Genomic DNA, 23,551 nt, shown 5'->3' with positions numbered 1-23,551 from the left:
AGTTGTAGGCTAGATGCATAAGGGATAAGATGCAGTGCTTGACTTGGGCAGGAGCTCACCGGAGCTGTGTACCGGCATCTCAAATGTTCTACTGCTTGAGCTCCTGTTCTTCTTATAAAATATTCATTCAAAAGTATTGTGGAGCTCCTGCACCTGAATATAAACAGTACCAGCCCCCAAAATGAGTACCGGAACCTATTTCAGTCCAAGTCAAGCACTGATAAGAAGTAACAGGTAGGCCTATTTTATGATTGGATCAGAGCATGACATTTTTACCTTTCATGCTGAGTGGTTATCAAAAGGGAGAGAGCTAGAAAGATTTTTCAAATACATTGAGGAACTATTGTAAATCTCAATGGATGTAAAAACAGACTTTGTTTGCTTTTTGAGGTGAAGAAAAGAGGTCATTAGTGGTGGTGCATAAAGCCAATCAGAAATACTCTCAGATCCCCAAATGGGCACATTTATATGCCTACATTTTCTAGCAGGACAGGCAGGCCTACTTCTATGCGTGCGGGTCTTTACTCAACATTAACAGGAGCGCTCCAAACAAAAAACAATGACTAAATTGACAAAACTCGTACATGGAATGAAATAAACCAAAACTTTTGCACTCTGCAAACAATGTGTCCACTCCGACAATGATAACGGGAAGACTGGAATAATAATATTGAATGCATTAAAATAAATTGTCGTAACCAAAGTAACAAACGTTGTAGATCAGAAATGATAGAAATGAATGGTTAATGAATGGTAAATATACTACTGGTGATATATGTAATGGGGAAATGATAGACACTAACAATCAAACGCAAACAATTCACACAATGAAGTTATGAAATCATGAATGTGCGCAAATTGGCGGGACAGAGCGCATTCTGGAGAAAGAAGTGCATCTGTGCGCATGGTCAATCCGACGTCTGCATTGGCGGTGCAGTATTTACGGTGATACGACCTCAGCAGAAGTCAGGGCATTCATACTTCTTGCTTTTGTGGAGCAGTGCAGAGCTGTTGTCAAGGAAATTAGTTTGTGTTTATACAGGATGTACCGCTCCCCGCAACCAATCATGTCAATGCAGAGCCCTCTGCATTGTCACAACATTTGGGAGGCTCATGGCGATGCGGTACGGAGCGCGATTTGGCCCTGCATGCATCATACCCTCCATATGGAGCCTTCACCACATTTAATCTAGGCCTCCGCAATGGATTAGTTCACTGAGATGGGCGCAAATATATATACATTACCGTTCAAAAGTTTGGGGTCAATTAGAAATGTCCTTGTTTTTGAAAGAAAAGCACATTTTTTGTCCATTAAAATAACAACAAATTTATCAGAAATACTGTGTAGACACTGTTACTGTTGTAATGACTATTGTAGCTGGAAACGGCAGATTTGTTATGGAATATCTACATAGGCGTACAGAGGGCCATTATCAGCAACCATCACTCCTGTGTTCCAATGGCACGTTGTGTTAGCTATTCCAAGTTTATCATTTTAAAAGGATAATTGATCATTAGAAAACCCTTCTGCAATTATGTTAGCACAGCTGAAAACTGTTGTGCTGATTAAATAAGTAATACAACTGTCCTTCTTTAGACTAGTTGAGTATCTGGAGCATCAGCATTTGTGGGTTCGATTACAGGCTCAAAATGGCCAGAAACAAAAAAACTTTCTTCTGAAACTCGTCAGGCTATTGTTGTTCTGAGAAATAAAGGCTATTCCATGTGATCACGTACAACGCTATGTACTACTCCCTTCACAGAGCAGCGCAAACTGGCTCTAAGCAGAATAGAAAGAGGAGTGGGAGGCCCCGGTGCACAACTGAGCAAGAGGACAAGTACATTAGAGTGTCTAGTTTGAGAAACAGACGCCTCATAAGTTCTCAACTGGCAGCTTCATTAAACAGTACCCGCAAAACACCTGCCAGTCTCAACGTCAACAGTGAAGAGGCGACTCTGGGATGCTGGCCTTCTAGGCAGAGTTCCTCTGTCCAGTGTCTGTGTTCTTTTGCCCATCTTAATCTCTTCTTTTTATTGGCCAGTCTGAGATATGGCTTTTTCTTTGCAACTCTGCCTCAAAAAAGGACATTTCCAAGTGACCCCAAACTTTTGAACGGTAGTGTATATATATTTGTTACTGCTGAACTAAAACAATCTTGGTCGACCAACAGCCTAACGACCAAACAATCGACCAGTCGACGAATTGGGGTCAGCCATACACACACACACACACACACACACACACACACACACACACACACACACACACACACACACACACACACACACACACACACACACACACACACTTCACACTACACACTCACGACTGTAGTGTCACAACTTGCACTGAGATGCAGTGCCTTAGACCGCTGCGCCACTCAGGAGCCCAAAATGTTTTACTTAATAAGTGTTATGTAAAAAATAGATAAGTACAAAATAAAAATAATTCATAATTAAAGAGCAGCAGTAAAATAACAGTAGCGAGGCTATATACAGGGGGTACCGGTACAGAGTCAATGTGCGGGGGCACCGGTTAGTTGAGGTAATTGAGGTAATATGTACATGTAGGTAGAGTTAAAGTGACTATGCATAGATAATAAACAGAGAGCAGCAGCAGAGTAAAAAGGGGGGGGGGGGCAATGCAAATAGTCTGGGTAGCCATTTGATTAGCTGTTCAGGAGTCTTATGGCTTGGGGGTAGAAGCTGTTAAGAAGCCTTTTGGACCTAGACTTGGCGCTCCGGTTCCTCTTGCCGTGTGGTAGCAGAGAGAACAGTCTATGACTAGGGTGGCTGGAGTCTTTGACAATTTTTAGGGCCTTCCTCTGACATCGCCTGGTATAGAGGTCCTGGATGGCAGGCAGCTTAGCCCCAGTGATGTACTGGGCCGTACACACTACCCTCTGTAGCGCCTTACGGTCAGATGCTGAGCATTTTCCATACCAGGCAGTGATGCAACCAGTCAGGATGCTCTAGATGGTGCAGCTGTAGAACTTTTTGAGGATCTGGGGACCCACACACACAAACTACACACGACACACGACACACACACTACATACTATACAGACCCACACACTACACACCACACAGACCCACACACTACACACAAACCTGCTGACAGCATGTACATCATATGTACATGGTTAAGCTCATATCTCCATGATGTTAACTTCTTGGTGACAGGGGGCAGTATTCGGAAATTCAGATGAATAACGTACCCAAATTAAACTGCCTGCTACTCGGGCCCAGAAGGTAGGATATGCATATTAACCTGAGAAAAAAATCCAACCAGGAAGTGGGTTGTAGTTTTTCAACTGATTGTCTTTCCAAACTACAGTGTCTGTGGGGTCATTTTGCACTTCCTAAGGCTTCCACTATATGTCAACAGTCTTTAGAACCTTGTTTCGTGCTTCTACTGTTACTGGGGAGAGAATAAGAGCTGTCTCAAGCCTGGGACCAACGAGTTGTTTACTGCGTGCTAACGCAGGTGCGCCGCTCCTTCTTTTTCCTCTGTAATGAATACGCTATTGTCCGGTTGGAATATTATCGAAGATTGATGTTAAAAAGACCCTAAGGATTGATTATAAACACCGTTTGACATGTTTCTAGGAACGGTAATGGAACTATTTGACTTTTCGTCCTGGGTTTTGCGCTCATGCATTATGCCTTTGGATTAGTGATCTGAACGCGTGAACAAAACGGGGGTATTTGGACATAAATATGGAGTTTATCGAACAAAACGAACATTTCTTGTGGAAGTGGGAGTCCTGGGAGTGCATTCCGACGAAGATCAGCAAAGGTAAGTGAAGATTTATAATACTATTTCTGAGTTTTGTTGACTCCAGAACTTGGCGGGTAACTGTATAGCTTGCTTTGATGGCTGAGCTCTGTACTCAGAATATTGAACAATGTGCTTTCGCCGTAAAGATATTTTGAAATCTGACACAGCGGTTGCATTAAGGAGAAGTGTATCTATAATTCTTTCAATAACTGTTGTAAATTTTATCAACGTTTGTGATGAGTATTTTTGTAAATTGATGTGCTCATTCACCGGGAGTTTTGGAGGCAATACATTTTCTGAACATCACGCGCCAATGTAAAATGGGGTTTATGGATATAAATAATAACTTTATCGAACAAAACATACATGTATTGTGTAACATTCAGTCCTGGGAGTGTCATCTGATGAAGATCATCAAAGGTTAGTGATTAATTTTAGCTGTATTTCTGATTTTTGTGACGCCTCTCCTTGCTTGGAAAATGGCTGTGTGGTTTTTCTTGTTTAGGCGCTGTCCTAACATAATGTAATGTTATGCTTTCGCCGTAAAGCCTTTTTTAAATCGGACAATGTGGTTGGCTTAATGAGAAGATTATCTTTAAAATGGGATATAATAGTTGTATGTTTGAGAAATGTGAATTATGTGTAGCTGTGTGGGAGAACAGATGGAGAGATGGAGAGAGGTTTATACATGCTGAGTTACTAAGTCAGGTTGTCAAACAATTATGATGTGGACATGGAAGGACTTTGCATGTATTTTACAATATACCCCCCCAATCTCATTACTTTCTGAATGCAGATTTAGCAATAGGAAAGGCTTTTCAAAATGTACAACTTATCTTGTCTTTGACCTATAGGCTACATATGAGAAAATACAAATCTCATACGAATATTTGTTTTTTTACAAATGTACAATGATTTGGCAAAGTCTTTGTGACAACCCGTGATCCAAGGTGAATCAACATTCTATCAGTCAAAGCATTGTTCAAGGCCCAGAAATATCTCCCTATTCAATCTCCCTATTCAATCTCCCTATTCAATCTCCCTATTCAATGATTCTCAAAGGAATGTGTTCCATGAAAGAATACCGTTTTATCCTGGAGGCAAGGGAACTTTTTACTTTTAATTGAATGTGAGGGGAGAGAACTCAGAGATATTTTGACACAAACATACACAGAGACTTCCATTTCCCAGGCCATTGATTTATTTATTTTTGTATTTTAACCCCCCCTCCTTTTTTCTCCCCAATTTCGATCTTGTCTCATCGCTGCAACTCTCGTGAGGCAAAGGTCTAGTCATGCGTCCTCCGAAACATGACCCGCCAAACTGCGCTTCTTAACACCCGCGGAAGCCAGCTGCACTTATGTGTCTGAGGAAACACTGTTCACCTGACCACTAGGAGTCACTAGAGCATGATGAGCCAAGTAAAGCCAATTGTGCGCCGCCTATGGGACTCTTGATCACGGCCGGTTGTGATCGAACCCGGGTCTGTAGTGACGCCTCTAGCACTGAGAAGTAGTGCCATAGACCGCTGCGCCACTCGGGAGGCCTAGGGCATTGATTTTTAAGTGCAACTCCTATCTCTCTCTCTCTCTCAAACACAAAGACTAAGTTGTGTAACTGTACAGGCGCACACAAACTGCAAACTCACACACACAATGATCTCTTTCCGGTGTCTTTTTGCAATAACTTATCTAGATAGAAGGTACCCTGTTTACACTGTACATGTTAGTCATTTAGCAGACTCTCTTATCCAGAGATCCAAAAGGCTTCTCTAGATCCAAAAGACTTCTTAACAGCTTCTACCCCCAAGACATAAGACTCCTGAACAGCTAATCAAAGGGCTACCCAGACCCCTCTTTTACGCTGCTGCTACTCTCTGTTTATTATCTATGCATAGCCACTTTAACTCTACCTACATGAACATATTACCTCAATTACCTCGACTAACCGGTGCCCCAGCACACTGAATCTGTACCAGTACTCCCTGTATATAGCCTCCACATTGACTCTGTACCAGTACCCCCTGTATATAGTCTCCACACTGAATCTGTACCAGTACCCCCTGTATATGGCCTCGCTACTGTTATTTTACTGCTGCTGTTTAGTTATTTGTTACTTTTATTTTTTACTTAACACTTACTTTTCTTAACTTCTTAAAGCATTGTTGGTTAAGGGCTTGTAAGTACGCATGTCACTGTAAGGTCAACACCTGTTGTTATGTGACAAATATGATTTGATTTGAATTTGATACAGGGGAAAAGCATCAAGTACGAGTGCTAGTTCACAAAAGGCTTTTTTTTTTGCATGTGTTCGTTTGCATGAGTGATTGCAGTGGTTTTAATGTCTTATTCAATGCTGTCTACTTGGCCCGCAGTTCACCTCTCATCACCTATATAACGTCTCGACATGTACTTCCTGATTCCTCCTCTACACATTAAATATTGACTTCTAACACATTGACTGTCCTGAACCAACGGCATAGGACTGGAATACTGATGGAATACTGATATCTGTTCCAGCAGCAGGTTTACAGCAAATAATTCATAGTGCACAGTGTACGTTTGTGTGTTCCAAGTACAGATCAGTGTGTTTAAGTCTCAGATGCTGATATGGAGGCACACACACAGTGAGAGACGGGCACTCAGACCTACAGTACCTGTTCTTTGACAGAGGCCAGGATAGCGGAGGTGGTCTCTGTCCCGTCTGATCCGTCTCCATTAGATGACGGTAGACCTGGACTCAGCAGACTGGCTCCCTGCTCTGACGGCTGGTCAGGCACCGGCATACCTCCTAGAGACAACATCAATATCACGTTATATAACATACACACATCACATAGCATACCTCCTACAGACAACATCAATATCACGTTATATAACATACACACATCACATAGCATACACACATCACATAGCATACCTCCTACAGACAACATCAATATCACGTTATATAACATACACACGTCACATAGCATACCTCCTATAGAGAACATCAATATCACGTTATGTAACATACACACATCACATAGCATACCTCCTATAGAGAACATCAATATCACGTAATATAATATACAATCATCCTTACTAATACTCACAGTATACCTCCTAGACAACATCATGACTAATACTCATAGTATACCTCCTAGACAACAACAACATCGTGACTAATACTCATAGTATACCTCCTGTAAATAACACCACCACCATCATCCTTACTAATACTCATAGTATACCTCCTGTAAACAACAACACCATCATGACTAATACTCATAGTATACCTCCTGTAAACAACAACAACACCATCATCCTTACTAATACTCATAGTATACCTCCTGTAAACAACACCAACACCATCATGACTAATACTCATAGTATACCTCCTGTAAATAACATCACCATCATGACTAATACTCATAGTATACCTCCTGTAAATAACATCACCATCATGACTAATACTCATAGTATACCTCCTGTAAAGAACAACACCATCATGACTAATACTCATAGTATACCTCCTGTAAATAACATCACCATCATGACTAATACTCATAGTATACCTCCTGTAAACAACAACACCATCATGACTAATACTCATAGTATACCTCCTGTAAATAACATCACCACCATCATCCTTACTAATACTCATACTATGCCTCCTATAGACAACAACATCAGCATTACTTAAACTCATAGTACAGCATATCTTCTAAAGAACAACAATTATATCATAATTACTATTCAAATATCACATAATAAGAACTTGAGTGAAAAACCTCTTTATTACCAAACGTCAACACATTAGGATCTTTCAGCCTTCATGTAAAGTAGACACGAGTATTTAATTTGGGATTGAGTAAATAGCAGGCTTATTATGAGAGTTACGGGAGTGAAATTCAATCCTTTCAGATTATACTGGATTTTCCACAGTGTTGCTGGAGCTCCCTCTCTCACACTTCAGAGTGTTAACTGGCTTAGATAAACTACAGAGTGAGCAGTCTCTCAGCCTATCCTGAGGTCCGAAGAAGGGAGGTAGGGAGGGACTGGGAGAGTGGGAGAGAGAACTCACTGTTGCTAACAGTGTCTCGCTTTTGAACGTCCCCAGGAGCTCTGAGAGTGCTTACTGCTAATCTGCAGGCTGGCACCGGCATGTTCAAGAGGTAAAACTGGTACTGTGGAGATATTTTAAGAGGTACCTGGGTGTGCGTTTCTCTCTCTCCACTGTCTCTCTCATCCTTCAACATGTTTAACCTTCAGCAGTGTAACTGGCTCCACCATGGCAGCCAAATCACTATGGCAGCCAAATCACATCACTGTGGAAACTGTTTCCAGGCAGTACTAGCTTTAGAACAGAAAGGGAATCCCTGTTAAAGTGGTTCCTTTCTCTGTCCTGTTACTGAGCCAGAGAGAGACATGGACAGGGGCCTACCAACAGGCTGTAACGGCTGTCTGTGGAAGTAGACCAAGGTGCAGCAGAGGATGTATTCATCATTAGAATTTTAATTAAAAAACAAGAGAACACTACAAAAATGAACAAAAACGACAGCAAACAGTCCTGTTAGGAAAATACTCAAAACAGAAACAATTACCCACAAAACCCAAAGGAAAAACATGCTCCTTATGTGTGACTCCCAATCAGCAACAACGAGCTTCAGCTGTGCCTGATTGGGAGCCACACACAGCCCAAAACAAAGAAATACAAAAACATAGAAAAAGGAACATAGAACGCCCACCCAATGTAACACCCTGGCCTAACCAAAATAAAGAACAAAAAACCCCTCTCTATGGCCAGGGCGTTACACAGACACACACAAGGCAATAACAAACACAAATGTTAGACATTATATTGCTGATGTCACAAACACAAATGGCAGACATTACAGTGCATGCGGAAAGTATTCAGACACCTTAACTTTTTCCACATTTTGTTATGTTACAGCCTTATTCTAAAATGTCTTAAATCGTTTTTTTCCCCTCATCAATCTTATCACAATACACCATAATGACAAAGCAAAAGTAGGTTTTTAGAAATTATTGCAAATGTATTAAAACTGAAAAATGGAAATATCACATTTACATAAGTATTTAGACCCAATATTCAGTACTTTGTTGAAGCACCTTTGGCAGCGATTTCAGCCTCGAGTCTTCTTGGGTATGATGCTACAAGCTTGGCACACCTGTATTTGGGGAGTTTCTCCCATTCTTCTCTGCAGATCCTCTCAAGCTCTGTCAGGTTGGATGGGGAGCGTCGCTGCACAGCTATTTTCAGGTCTCTCCAGAAATGTTTGATGAGGTTCAAGTCCGGGCACTGGCTGGGCCACTCAAGGACATTCAGAGACTTGTCCCGAAGCCACTCCTGCATTGTCTTGGCTATGTGCTTAGGGTCGTTGTCCTGTTGGAAGGTGAACCTTCGCCCCAGTCTGAGATCCTGAGCGATCTGGAGCAGGTTCTCATCAAGGATCTCTCTGTACATTGCTCCATTCATCTTTCCCTCATCCCTGACTAGTCTCCATGTCCCTGCCGCTGGAAACCATCCTCACAGCATGATTCTGCCATGCTCCACCGTAGGGATGGTTTCAGGTTTCCTCCAGACGTGACGCTTGGCATTCAGGCCAAAAAGTTCAATCTTGGTTTCATCACACCTGCGAATCTTGTTTCTCATGGTCTGAGAGCCCTTCAGGTGCCTTTCGGCAAATTCCAAGAGGGCTGTCACGTGCCTTTTACTGAGGAGTGTCTTCCATCTGGCCACTCTACTATAATAGCCTGATTGGTAGAATACTGCAGAGATGGTTGCCCTTCTGGAAGATTCTTCCATCTCCACAGAGGAACTGGAGCTCTGTCAGTGACCATGGGGTTCTTGGTCACCTCCCTGACCAAGGCCCTTCTCCCCGATTGCTCAGTTTGGCCGGGTGGCAAGCTCAAGGAAGAGTCTTGGTGGTTCCAAACTTCTTCCATTTAAGAATGATGGAGGCCACTGTGTTCTTGGGGACCTTCAATGCTGCAAAAATGTCTCGCTACCCTTCCCCAGATCTGTGCCTCGACACAATTCTGTCTCGGAGCTCTACAGACCATTCCTTCGACCTCATGGCTTGGTTTTTGCTCTGACATGCACTGTCAACTGTGGGACCTCATCTAGACAGGTGTGTGCCTTTCCCAATCATGTCCAATCAATTGAATTTACCACAGGTGGACTCCAATCAAGTTGTAGAAACAACTCAAGGATGATCAATGGAAACAGGATGCACCTGAGCTCAATATCAAGTATCATAGCAAAATCTCTGAATACTTACGTAAATAAGGTATTTCTGCTTTACTTTTTTTTAAATGTAAATGAAAACCTGTTTTTGCTTTGTCATTACAGGGTATAGTGTGTAGATTGATAAAGGATTTTTTTTAAAATCAATTTTAGAATAGGACTGTAAGGTAACAACATTTTGAAAAAGTCAAGGGATCTGAATACTTCCCAAACACACTGTACATCGCTGATGTCGCAAACACAAATGGAAGACATAAAGCTGATGTCACAAACACAAATGGAAGACATAAAGCTGATGTCACAAACACAAATGGCAGACATTATGTTGCTGATGTCACACAAATAGCAGACATTATTTTGCTGATGTCACACACACACACACACACACCCACACACACACACACACACACACACACACACACACACACACACACACACACACACACACACACACAAATGGCAGACATTATGTTGCTGATGTCACACACAAACGGCAGACATTTTATTGCTGATGACACACACACACACACACACACACACACACAAATGGCAGACATTGTATTGCTGATGTCACACACACAAATGGCAGACATTTTATTGCTGATGTCACACACACACACACACACACACACACACACACACACACACACACACAAACACACAGACACACACAAATGGCAGACATTATATTGCTGATGTCACACACACTAATTGCAAAAATGATATTGCAGATGTCAAACCCAAATGGCAGACATTACATTGCTGATGTCACACACAAATATCAGACATTGTATTTCTGATGTCACACTGTGGTGGATGAATCAGAATTAGTTGGGTAACATAGATAATTAAGATGTTTTATTAGTATAATATGCTTATGTGAGATACTTGTCATTAGAAAGTGTCCTTTGGACTCTGGTGTCTTTCAGTTGCACGTTTCCCTTAGCTGGGGCTCAGTCACTTGGGGCCCAGAGAGGGGAGAGGTCAGACTTGTCTTTTATATGTGAATGTGTCTTTACCTATTCTTAAACCATGTGAAGGGATGGCGTGATTAATTGGGAACCAATTATTTGTCTCCACAATGTCTGTGCGCAAGTCACTCCCCTCAGTGAGCTTGTCCAGGAGTGGGAACAAGAGGTGTCTTACTGAGGATGGGCCTCTATGAGATAGCACTGACAGAGGAGAGTTATGATGTATTTTGATAAGAACGCCTAAAAAGCATTCCAGACGACATGAGCTAATGGTTTTGTACTATACCGTACCAGGGAGGGACGGTTCTAGGAAGACCAGACACTCGTCTATATAAACTGAACGATAATTTATAGCGAATGCTACCTGGCTGTAAATACTCTTCACTAAAGTAAACAGTCTTTCTTTGTGAACCGTTCCTAAATGTCTGTGGTTTGTCATGTCAAAGGGGGGTGGATATTTGCTATAAAATATCTCAGTAGCCATTGTGTTGGGACCTTCCTTTTTCAATGGTTCATTCGAGAGAGTGCATTATTGAAGGTCAAGTGCTTTTGCAAAAGTATCTTAATTATTAAAGATGTAGTTTAATTCAGACCGGTGTGTTTGTAACTCTCATTTGGTAATGCAGAAATTAGCCACCACAAAACACAAATGGCAGACATATTGCTGATGTAACACACACAAATGTCAGATTTATGTTGCTGATGTCACACACAAATGGAAGACATATTTCTGATGTCACAAACACACACACACACAAATGGCAGAAATTATATTGTATTGCTGTTGTCACACAAACAAATGGCAGACATTATATTGCTGATGTCACACACACGGCAGACATTATATTGCTGATGTCACACACACGGCAGACATTATATTGCTGATGTCACACACTAATGGCAGACATTATATTGCTGATGTCACACACTAATGGCAGACATTATATTGCTGATGTCACACACACGGCAGACATTTTATTGCTGATGTCACACACTAATGGCAGACATTATATTGCTGATGTCACACACACGGCAGACATTATATTGCTGATGTCACACACTAATGGCAGACATTATATTGCTGATGTCACACACTAATGGCAGACATTATATTGCTGATGTCACACACTAATGGCAGACATTATATTGCTGATGTCACACACTAATGGCAGACAAAAAAACGTAATAACATTTTGAAAAAGTCAAGGGACCTGAAAACTTCCCGAACACACTGTACATCGCTGATGTCGCAAACACAAATGGAAGACAAAGCTGATGTCACAAACACAAATGGAAGACATCAGCTGATGTCACAAACACAAATGGCAGCCATTATATTTTTATTTCACCTTTATTTAACCAGGTAAGCTAGTTAAGAACAAGTTCTCATTTACAACTGCGACCTGGCCAAGATAAAGCAAAGCAGTTCTACACATACCACAACACAGAGTTACACATGGAATAAACAAACATACAATCAATAATATTGTCACAAGATTCGTAGTGGAGAGAAGACCAAGGCGCAGCGGGAATGTGGATACTCATGTTTATTGATAAAAAACAAGTAAAGTATCCACTGGAAAACCAAAAAAACAATACTCACAACGGCAACAGTGTGGCAGGCTAAAACAAACGCAGTGCACACAAACAACTACCCACAATCCCAAAGAAAAACACACCCTTCTATATAGGACTCCCAATCAAAGGCAACTCAACACACCTGCCTTCAATTGGGAGTCCCATCCCCAACACAAACCCTTAACATACCAACAACCTGCCACATCCTGACCACAACTGATACAATACCTCCCTCTGCTGGTCAGGATGTGACAAATATAGTAGAAAAATCTATATATAGCATGTGCAAATGAGGTAGGATAAGAGAGGCAAGGCAGTAAATAGGCCATGGTGGCGAAGTAATTACAATATAGCAATTAAACACTGGAATGGTAGGGTGTGCAGAAGATGAATGTGCAAGTAGAGATACTGGGGTGCAAAGGAGCAAGATAAATAAATAAATACAGTATGGGGATGAGGTAGATTGGATGGGCTATTTACAGATGAGCTATGTACAGGTGCAGTGATCTGAGAGCTGTTCTGACAGCTGGTGCTTAAAGCTATTGAGGGAGGTAAGAGTCTCCAGCTTCAGGGATTTTTGCAGTTCGTTCCAGTCATTGGCAGCAGAGAACTGGAAGGAGAGACGACCAAAGGAGGAATTGGCTTTGGGGGTGAACAGTGAGATATACCTGCTGGAGCACGTGCTACGGGTGGGTGCTGCTATGGTGACCAGTGAGCTGAGATAAGGCGGGGCTTTACCTAGCAGAGACTTGTAGATGACCTGGAGCCAGAGATGTATACAGAGAAGAGAGTCGGCCCGAGAATAGAACATATTGCAGATGTCACACACACAAATGGCAGACATTATATTGCTGATTTAACAAAAACAAATGGCAGCCATTATATTGCTGATGTCACACACACACACACACACACACACACACACACACACACACACACACACACACACACACACACACACGGCAGACATTATATTGCTGATGTCTGATCTTAAATCAATGGGAAATATTGAGTCGGTCTGATGTAATGGTGCCAGTCTCTGTCACTGAATTGGACAGATGGACAGGAATATGGCACAGACACAAAAAGATAGAGAGAGAGAGAGAGAGAGACACAGACACTATAAAGAGAGAGGGAGAGAGGGAGAGAGAGAGACACAGACACTATAAAGAGAGAGGGAGAGAGGGAGAGAGAGAGAGAGACACAGACACTATAAAGAGAGAGGGAGAGAGAGAGACACAGACACTATAAAGAGAGAGGGAGAGAGGGAGAGAGAGAGAGAGAAAGATAGAAAGAGAGAAAGAGAGAAAGATAGAAAGAGAGAGTGAGTGAGTGAGTGAGTGAGTGAGTGAGTGAGTGAGTGAGAGAGAGAGGGAGACAGTTGTGGTGACTAGTTGAACACAACATTCTGTATCCTGTTAGTTGACATTGATTGGTGTCTAAACACACACACACACTCATCCTGACAGTGTGGGTTTAGATGTGTCACTATGTAAACAGGGGTGCCTGGCAGGCTCGTTTTAGTGATGGACTGCTTATCACTGCTTGGCAATTAACTAACGGCGAGACCGCACACACGCACACACACACACACACACACACGCACACACACACACACGCACACACACACACACGCACACACTCCCATCACAGTCTTTATTAACTCTGGAGTAAACATGAAGTGAGAAAACAAGTCCAGGACCCGGGACCAGATGATGGAGGGTTAAACTGTGATGTCATGAACGATACTGCCTGAAGGAGGATAGTTTGTTGAGTGTCACTAAAGGAATCAATAGGGAGGACAATCTATCAAAACAGAAAGAGAACCAGGAAAACACGGGGAACAGAGAGAGACTGAGAGACACTGACACTATAAAGAGAGAGAGAGAGAGAGAGAGAGATCGAAAGAGAGAGATCGAGAGAGAGAGACAGACAGAGACAGGCTATGTGCACAATGCCCACAAAATTAGGTGGAAACTGATCTGCACTTCCTAACCTCCTGCCAAATGTATGACCATATTAGAGACATATAGTTCCCTCAGATTACACAGATCCACAAAGAATTCATAAACTCTCATATCTACTGGGTAAAATACCACAGTGTGACATCACTACAGCAAGATTTGTGACCTGTAGCCACAAGAAAAGGGCAACCAGTGTAGAACAAACACCATTGTAAATACAACCCATATTTATGTTTATTTATTTTCCCTTTTGTACTTTAAGTATTTGCACATCATTACAAAATTGCATATATATATATATATATATATATATATATATATATATATATACATATACATAATAAGACATTTGAAATGTCTTTATTATTTTTGAACTTTGTAAGTGTAATGTTTACAGTTAATTTGTTGTTGTTTCTTATCTATTTCACTTGCTTTGATAATGTAAACATGTGTTTCCCATGCAAATAAAGTCCTTATATTGTATTTGAAATCCAATTAAATTGAATTGAGAGAGAGAGAGAGAGAGAGAGAGAGAGAAATGGCAATGAAGTCGCCCATCAATTTTCTGCCACAGTTACCATCTCATTTAACCATCATAGCAAGGCTTTACATTACAATATTTTGGAGAGACATTTGAAAGCCAAAAGCTTTTTAAATGTTATAATGCTTGACTTGTTTATGTATTTAAGCAGAAAAGAAATGATGAATTAATCTCATTTCCATGTGAAGAAACTCAACTTAACAGCAATTTGACTACAAGAGGCAAGGCTTGATGTGTCCACACACACACACACACACACACACACACACACACACACACACACACACGGCAGACATTATATTGCTGATGTCTGATCTTAAATCAATGGGAAATATTGAGTCGGTCTGATGTAATGGTGCCAGTCTCTGTCACTGAATTGGACAGATGGACAGGAATATGGCACAGACACAAAAAGATAGAGAGAGAGAGAGAGAGAGAGACACAGACACTATAAAGAGAGAGGGAGAGAGGGAGAGAGAGAGACACAGACACTATAAAGAGAGAGGGAGAGAGGGAGAGAGAGAGAGAGACACAGACACTATAAAGAGAGAGGGAGAGAGAGAGACACAGACACTATAAAGAGAGAGGGAGAGAGGGAGAGAGAGAGAGAGAAAGATAGAAAGAGAGAAAGAGAGAAAGATAGAAAGAGAGAGTGAGTGAGTGAGTGAGTGAGTGAGTGAGAGAGAGAGGGAGACAGTTGTGGTGACTAGTTGAACACAACATTCTGTATCCTGTTAGTTGACATTGATTGGTGTCTAAACACACACACACACTCATCCTGACAGTGTGGGTTTAGATGTGTCACTATGTAAACAGGGGTGCCTGGCAGGCTCGTTTTAGTGATGGACTGCTTATCACTGCTTGGCAATTAACTAACGGCGAGACCGCACACACGCACACACACACACACACACACGCACACACACACACACGCACACACACACACACGCACACACTCCCATCACAGTCTTTATTAACTCTGGAGTAAACATGAAGTGAGAAAACAAGTCCAGGACCCGGGACCAGATGATGGAGGGTTAAACTGTGATGTCATGAACGATACTGCCTGAAGGAGGATAGTTTGTTGAGTGTCACTAAAGGAATCAATAGGGAGGACAATCTATCAAAACAGAAAGAGAACCAGGAAAACACGGGGAACAGAGAGAGACTGAGAGACACTGACACTATAAAGAGAGAGAGAGAGAGAGAGAGAGATCGAAAGAGAGAGATCGAGAGAGAGAGACAGACAGAGACAGGCTATGTGCACAATGCCCACAAAATTAGGTGGAAACTGATCTGCACTTCCTAACCTCCTGCCAAATGTATGACCATATTAGAGACATATAGTTCCCTCAGATTACACAGATCCACAAAGAATTCATAAACTCTCATATCTACTGGGTAAAATACCACAGTGTGACATCACTACAGCAAGATTTGTGACCTGTAGCCACAAGAAAAGGGCAACCAGTGTAGAACAAACACCATTGTAAATACAACCCATATTTATGTTTATTTATTTTCCCTTTTGTACTTTAAGTATTTGCACATCATTACAAAATTGCATATATATATATATATATATATATATATATATACATATACATAATAAGACATTTGAAATGTCTTTATTATTTTTGAACTTTGTAAGTGTAATGTTTACAGTTAATTTGTTGTTGTTTCTTATCTATTTCACTTGCTTTGATAATGTAAACATGTGTTTCCCATGCAAATAAAGTCCTTATATTGTATTTGAAATCCAATTAAATTGAATTGAGAGAGAGAGAGAGAGAGAGAGAGAGAGAGAGAGAGAGAGAGAGAGAGAGAAATGGCAATGAAGTCGCCCATCAATTTTCTGCCACAGTTACCATCTCATTTAACCATCATAGCAAGGCTTTACATTACAATATTTTGGAGAGACATTTGAAAGCCAAAAGCTTTTTAAATGTTATAATGCTTGACTTGTTTATGTATTTAAGCAGAAAAGAAATGATGAATTAATCTCATTTCCATGTGAAGAAACTCAACTTAACAGCAATTTGACTACAAGAGGCAAGGCTTGATGTGTCCACACACACACACACACACACACACACACACACACACACACACACACACACACACACACACACACACACACACACACACACACACACACACACACACACACACACACAGAGGGCTCTATTTTAAAACCTTAATGCAATGCTAAATCTAAGCACTGGTGGTAGTGTTATAGGATCAGAGGTTCATAACCAGAATTATGGATGGTAGCTGGTGGTAGTGCTATAGGAGGTTCATAACCAGAATTATGGATGGTAGCTGGTGGTAGTGTTATAGGATCAGAGGTTCATAACCAGAATTATGGATGGTAGCTGGTGGTAGTGCTATAGGAGGTTCATAACCAGAATTATGGATGATAGCTGGTGGTAGTGCTATAGGATCAGAGGTTCATAACCAGAATTATGGATGGTAGCTGGTGGTAGTGCTATAGGAGGTTCATAACCAGAATTATGGATGGTAGCTGGTGGTAGTGTTATAGGATCAGAGGTTCATAACCAGAATTATGGATGGTAGCTGGTGGTAGTGTTATAGGATCAGAGGTTCATAACCAGAATTATGGATGGTAGCTGGTGGTAGTGTTATAGGATCAGAGGTTCATAACCAGAATTATGGATGGTAGCTGGTGGTAGTGCTATAGGAGGTTCATAACCAGAATTATGGATGGTAGCTGGTGGTAGTGCTATAGGATCAGAGGTTCATAACCAGAATTATGGATGGTAGCTGGTGGTAGTGCTATAGGAGGTTCATAACCAGAATTATGGATGGTAGCTGGTGGTAGTGTTATAGGATCAGAGGTTCATAACCAGAATTATGGATGGTAGCTGGTGGTAGTGCTATAGGAGGTTCATAACCAGAATTATGGATGGTAGCTGGTGGTAGTGTTATAGGATCAGAGGTTCATAACCAGAATTATGGATGGTAGCTGGTGGTAGTGCTATAGGAGGTTCATAACCAGAATTATGGATGGTAGCTGGTGGTAGTGCTATAGGATCAGAGGTTCATAACCAGAATTATGGATGGTAGCTGGTGGTAGTGCTATAGGATCAGAGGTTCATAACCAGAATTATGGATGGTAGCTGGCGGTGGCACGAAGGGCTGGTTTTTTGATGAATAAACACGTTGAAGGTGTGTCGAGTCTTGACCCCTTCACTGGCCATTCAGAATGTGCTCCATGGTTAAATATATGGTTGTTTCAAGTTGTGTTTTTACGGTATTTTATGGATTGCATTGTCATCAACCGCAATTGGATTGTTAGTCCACTATAGCCTATATAAAGCAAACAAGCTGATGTTAGACAGGTAAATTGTGAACAGTTGACATTTGTACCTCCTTACCGCCAGCCGAAAATAAAGCCCCGAAGCTTATCCCAGCTGGCACCCTACTTCATTTAGTACACTGCTTTTGACTAGAGTCCTATGAGTCCTATCAGTCCTATGGATCCTATGAGTCCTATGAGCACTATGGGTCCTATGGGTCCTATGAGCACTATGAGCACTATGGGTCCTATGGGTCCTATGAGCACTATGAGCACTATGGGTCCCACGAGCACTATGAGCCATATGGGTCCTATGAGCACTATGGGTCCTATGGGTCCTATGAGCACTATGAGCACTATGGGTCCTATGGGTCCTATGAGCACTATGAGCACTATGGGTCCTATGAGCACTATGAGCCATATGGGTCCTATGAGCACTATGAGCCATATGGGTCCTATGAGCACTATGAGCCCTATGAGCCCTATGGGTCCTATGGGTCCTATGAGCACTATGAGCACTATGGGTCCTATGAGCACTATGAGCCATATGGGTCCTATGAGCACTATGAGCCATATGGGTCCTATGAGCACTATGGGTCCTATGAGCACTATGGGTCCTATGAGCACTATGAGCCCTATGGGTCCTATGAGCCCTATGGGTCCTATGAGCACTATGACCCCTATGGGTCCTATGAGCACTATGGGTCCTATGGGTCCTATGAGCACTATGGGTCCTATGAGCACTATGAGCACTATGAGCACTATGGGTCCTATGGGTTCTATGAGCACTATAAGCACTATGAGCCCTATGAGCACTATGATCACAATGAGCACTATGGGTCCTATGAGCACTTTGAGCACTATGAGCCCTATGAGCACTATGAGCACTTTGAGCACTATGAGCACTATGAGCACTATGAGCACTATGAGCACTATGATCACTATGGGTCCTATGAGCACTATGAACCCTATGGGTCCTATGAGTCCACTGAGCACTATGAGCCCTTTGGGCCATATGGGTCCTATGAGCACTATAATATCCTATGAGCACTATGAGCACTATGAGCATTATGATCACTATGGGTCCTATGAGCCCTATGAGCACTATGAGAGCTATGAGCACTATGGGTCCTATGAGCACTATGAGCACTATGAGCCCTGTGAGCTCTATGAGCACTATGGGTCCTATGAGCACTATGAGCACTATGAGCCATATGGGTCATATGGGTCCTATGAGCACTATGAGCACTATGAGCCCTATGGGTCCTATGAGCACTATGAGTACTATGAGCACTATGAGCATTATGAGCACTATGAGCCCTATGGGTTCTATGAGCACTATAAGCACTATGAGCCCTATGAGCACTATGATCACAATGAGCACTATGTGTCCTATGAGCACTTTGAGCACTATGAGCCCTATGAGCACTATGAGGACTTTGAGCACTCTGAGCTCTATGAACACTATGGGCCCTATGAGCCCTATGAGCCACCCTATGAGGGAACAGGGTGCCATCTGGGACAGAGCCCCTGATCAGACGGACTCAATGCTCACTATCTGGACCAAGACTTTGAGCAAATCTACAGTGTCCAGGTGTACTCTGGGTTAAGCTTGGTGTTAGCTGGCAGTTTATCCTGCATTAGTCTATTCGCCACAACAAATACACACACCTCTAGAGGGAGTATGCTACCTGGCAGGTGTCTGGAGAGATTAAGAGAAGGACGCAGAGCTCTCAGGTGAGGCCAATTATCAGGCAATTAACAAGTCTGAAGACCAACACTATATATACAAAGGTATGTATATATAGTGTACAAAAAAATAAATACAAATGCAAGAAATGTATGCATTCACTACTGTAAGTCGCTCTGGATAAGAGCGTCTGCTAAATGACAAAAATGTAAATGTAAATGTATGTGGACACCCTTTCAAATTAGTGGATTCTGCTATTTCAACCACACCCGTTGCAGACAGGTGTATAACATCGAGCACATAGCCATGCAATCTCCATAGACAAATATTGGCTGTAGAATGGCCTTACTGAAAAGCTCAGTGACTTTCAAAGTGGCACAGTCATACTGTAAGTGTTGTTATTGTGAAGAGGAAACATCTAGGAGCAACAACGGCTTAGCCGCGAAGTGGTAGGCCACACAAGCTCACAGAACGGGAACTGCAGAGTACTGAAGCGTCTGTCCTCAGTTGCAAAACTTCAGAGTTCCAAACTGCCTCTGGAAGCAACGTCAGCACAATAAGTGTTAGCCGGGAGCTTCATGAAATGGGTTTCCATGGCCGAGCAGCCTCACACAAGCCTAAGATCACCATGCGCAATTTCAAGCGTCGGCTGGAGTGGTTTAAAGCTCGCTGCCATTGGACTCTGGAGCAGTGGAAACGCATTCTCTGGAGTAATGAATCAGTCTTCACTATCTGGCAGTCCGCCGGAGGGAATCTGGGTTTGGCAGATGCCAGGAGAACGCTACCTGCCCCAATGCATAGTGCCAACTGCAAAGTTTGATGGAGGAGGAATAATGGTCTGGGGTTGTTTTTCATGGTTCAGGCCCCTTAGTTCCAGTGAAGGGAATTCTTAACGCTACAGCATACAATGATGTTCTAGACGATACGGTGCTTCCAACTTTGTGGCAACAGTTTGGGGAAGGTCCTTTCCTGTTTCAGCATGACAATGCCCCCATGCAAAAAGCGAGGTCCATACAGAAATGGTTTGTCGAGATCGGTCTGGAAGAACTTAACTGGCCTGCACAGAGCCCTGGCCTAAACCAACATTGAAAACCTTTGGGATGAGTTGGAACACTGACTGCGAGCCAGGCCTAATCGTCCAACGTCAGTGTCCGCCCTCACTAATGCTCTTGTGGCTGAATGGAAAGAAAGTCCCCACAGTAACGTTCCAATATCAAGTGGAAAGCCTTCCTAGAAGAGTGGAGGCTGTTGTAGCAGCAAACGGGGGACCAACTCCATATTAATGCCCATGATTTAGGAATGAGATGTTGGATGAGCAGCTGTCCACATACTTTTGGTCATGTAGTGTATCTGAGGGGAACGCCTACCGACGTTGCCTGGGTTATTAATTAAGGTTTGGACATTTTTATTTTGAGCACTATCACTGTTTTTACCACCATCACCTGAATGGGGTTAATTAAGCCCCATGTGCTAGATGACTGTTGAAAGTTTATTATCTGTAGTGCACCCCAAATTCAGCAGGGATTGAACTTGACCGTGGATTTCCCAAAGTCAGATTGCTTGATCACAGTGTCAAACGTTACTAAAAAGTTATTCTGGGCCATTGTTGTGGGTGCTGCTAAGCCTGTGTTGAATGGAGACTTTTTCCCTACGGGCAGACTGTAACGGGAAGCAGGGCTCAGGGGCTTAGGGGCTTTTGTGCCTTTGGGGACACATTTAATTGAGGCGCGTTATGGCAGATTTGAGTTGTGTGCCGTTTCCTGTTTGTCTGGAGAAGTGAAGGCCTGAAATTTCATTTCTCTGGTTGAGATAAGACATGAAAAACTGACAAAGCCTCCCGTTCTGACATACACAGAGAGACAGAGGGGAGAGGGGGGGAGAAAGAGACAGAGAGATGGAGGAGCTCAATGTTTAGAGAATTACCCCGGTGGTGAACGGAACAGTAAACAGAATCCTCCATCAAAAGACGTTCCCTTGTTCTCTCTCCTCACAGTTAAAAGTGATACTTCAATAATCTCTGTCTTCTGAAGTTAGCTTAGGAAAGACAACAAACTACAAACAGCAGAGGACATAGTTTAGTTCATAACTGGGAAAGTAAGAGGACAGAGATTAGCTCATAACTGGGAAGGTAAGAGGACAGAGATTAGTTCATAACTGGGAAGGTAAGAGGACAGAGTTTATCTCATAACTGGGAAGGTAAGAGGACAGAGTTTAGCTCATAACTGGGAAGGTAAGAGGACAGAGTTAATCTCATAACTGGGAAGGTAAGAGGACAGAGTTTATCTCATAACTGGGAAGGTAAGAGGACTGAGTTTATCTTATAACTGGGAAGGTAAGAGGACTGAGTTTAGTTCATAACTGTGAAGGTAAGAGGACAGAGTTTATCTCATAACTGGGAAGGAAAGAGGACAGAGTTTAGCTCATAACTGGGAAGGTAAGAGGACAGAGTTTATCTCATAACTGGGAAGGTAAGAGGACAGAGTTTATCTCATAACTGGGAAGGTAAGAGGACAGAGTTAATCTCATAACTGGGAAGGTAAGAGGACAGAGTTTATCTCATAACTGGGAAGGTAAGAGGACAGAGTTTATCTCATAACTGGGAAGGTAAGCGCCTTAACTAGGTGTGCTAGTGGTGGGTTTATCTTTTGTATTTATTTACAGTGTCTTCTCTCCATCTCTGTCTGTTGGTGTGGAGGCCTGACACCCAGGTGGGAGGTTCGGGTGAGGCCTGAAGAGGTTAGGCTTGAGGTGTTGACAGATAGACAGACAATGTTTTCTACAGCATCTAGGGAGAGAGCTGACGGGTGAGAACGGGGAGGGGTGACAGGGGAAGGGGAGGGGTAGAGGGCAGTCATGCCTCAGGGCTGAAAGCACACAATGTCTCTGTAGTGAAACGGCAGGCCTCACACACACACACTCACACACACACACACACACAGACTTACACATTCACACACATGCACGCACACACAATTTTGTGGCTGGTGTCAGGTTGTTAGAAATACAGGAGCATGTTTCTCCCTGATCCATACACACACCTTGACCCCCAGTCCCTCGCTTCCCCTCCTCCACACACACACACACACACACACACAGTGTGTGTATCAGCGCAGGTGCAGCGATGTGTCTCTCTCTCTCCTAACCCTCCTGAACCCTCTGCTGTCCAGCTCCCGGTTGCCTCCATTACATCCTTCTCCCAACCCCCTCTCTCTGAGATGGAGGGAGAAATCCCTCTTTCATCCCTTGTTCCCTTCCTTCTGCTGATCTGTCATTCTGTCCTCTCCTGTGAAAAGAACAAAAAAAGCATCTCTCTGTCTTCCATTCTCTCCCCCTCCCTCTCTCTAAACCTCTCTCTCTCTATAGATCAATGTACTCTAGTTCTATTTCCCCATATTCTCCCCCCTGTTTTCCCTCTCAGAGAGTCCTCCGTCGTTCTCTCCCCCTCCAGCTCTCTT

The 23,551-nt window shown here is 42.6% G+C and overlaps 1 protein-coding gene across 3 annotated transcripts in view; it reads right to left on the bottom strand.

Moving 5' to 3' along the window:
* The window catches only part of LOC115195395 (catenin delta-2-like), a 562,679-nt gene that overhangs the window by 463,332 nt on the left and 75,796 nt on the right, over nucleotides 1-23,551 (bottom strand). For all 3 annotated transcript variants that reach the window (XM_029755212.1, XM_029755211.1, XM_029755213.1), the window contains exon 2: nucleotides 6,438-6,571. In XM_029755212.1, coding sequence (XP_029611072.1) covers nucleotides 6,438-6,566 — 129 coding nt within the window. In that variant the 5' untranslated portion in view covers nucleotides 6,567-6,571. The remainder of the gene's footprint in view (nucleotides 1-6,437; nucleotides 6,572-23,551) is intronic.

This window comes from Salmo trutta, chromosome 6 (genome assembly GCF_901001165.1).
Source record: "Salmo trutta chromosome 6, fSalTru1.1, whole genome shotgun sequence".
Taxonomy (NCBI): Eukaryota; Metazoa; Chordata; class Actinopteri; order Salmoniformes; family Salmonidae; genus Salmo; species Salmo trutta.
This window is presented reverse-complemented; position numbering and strand designations above follow the sequence as displayed.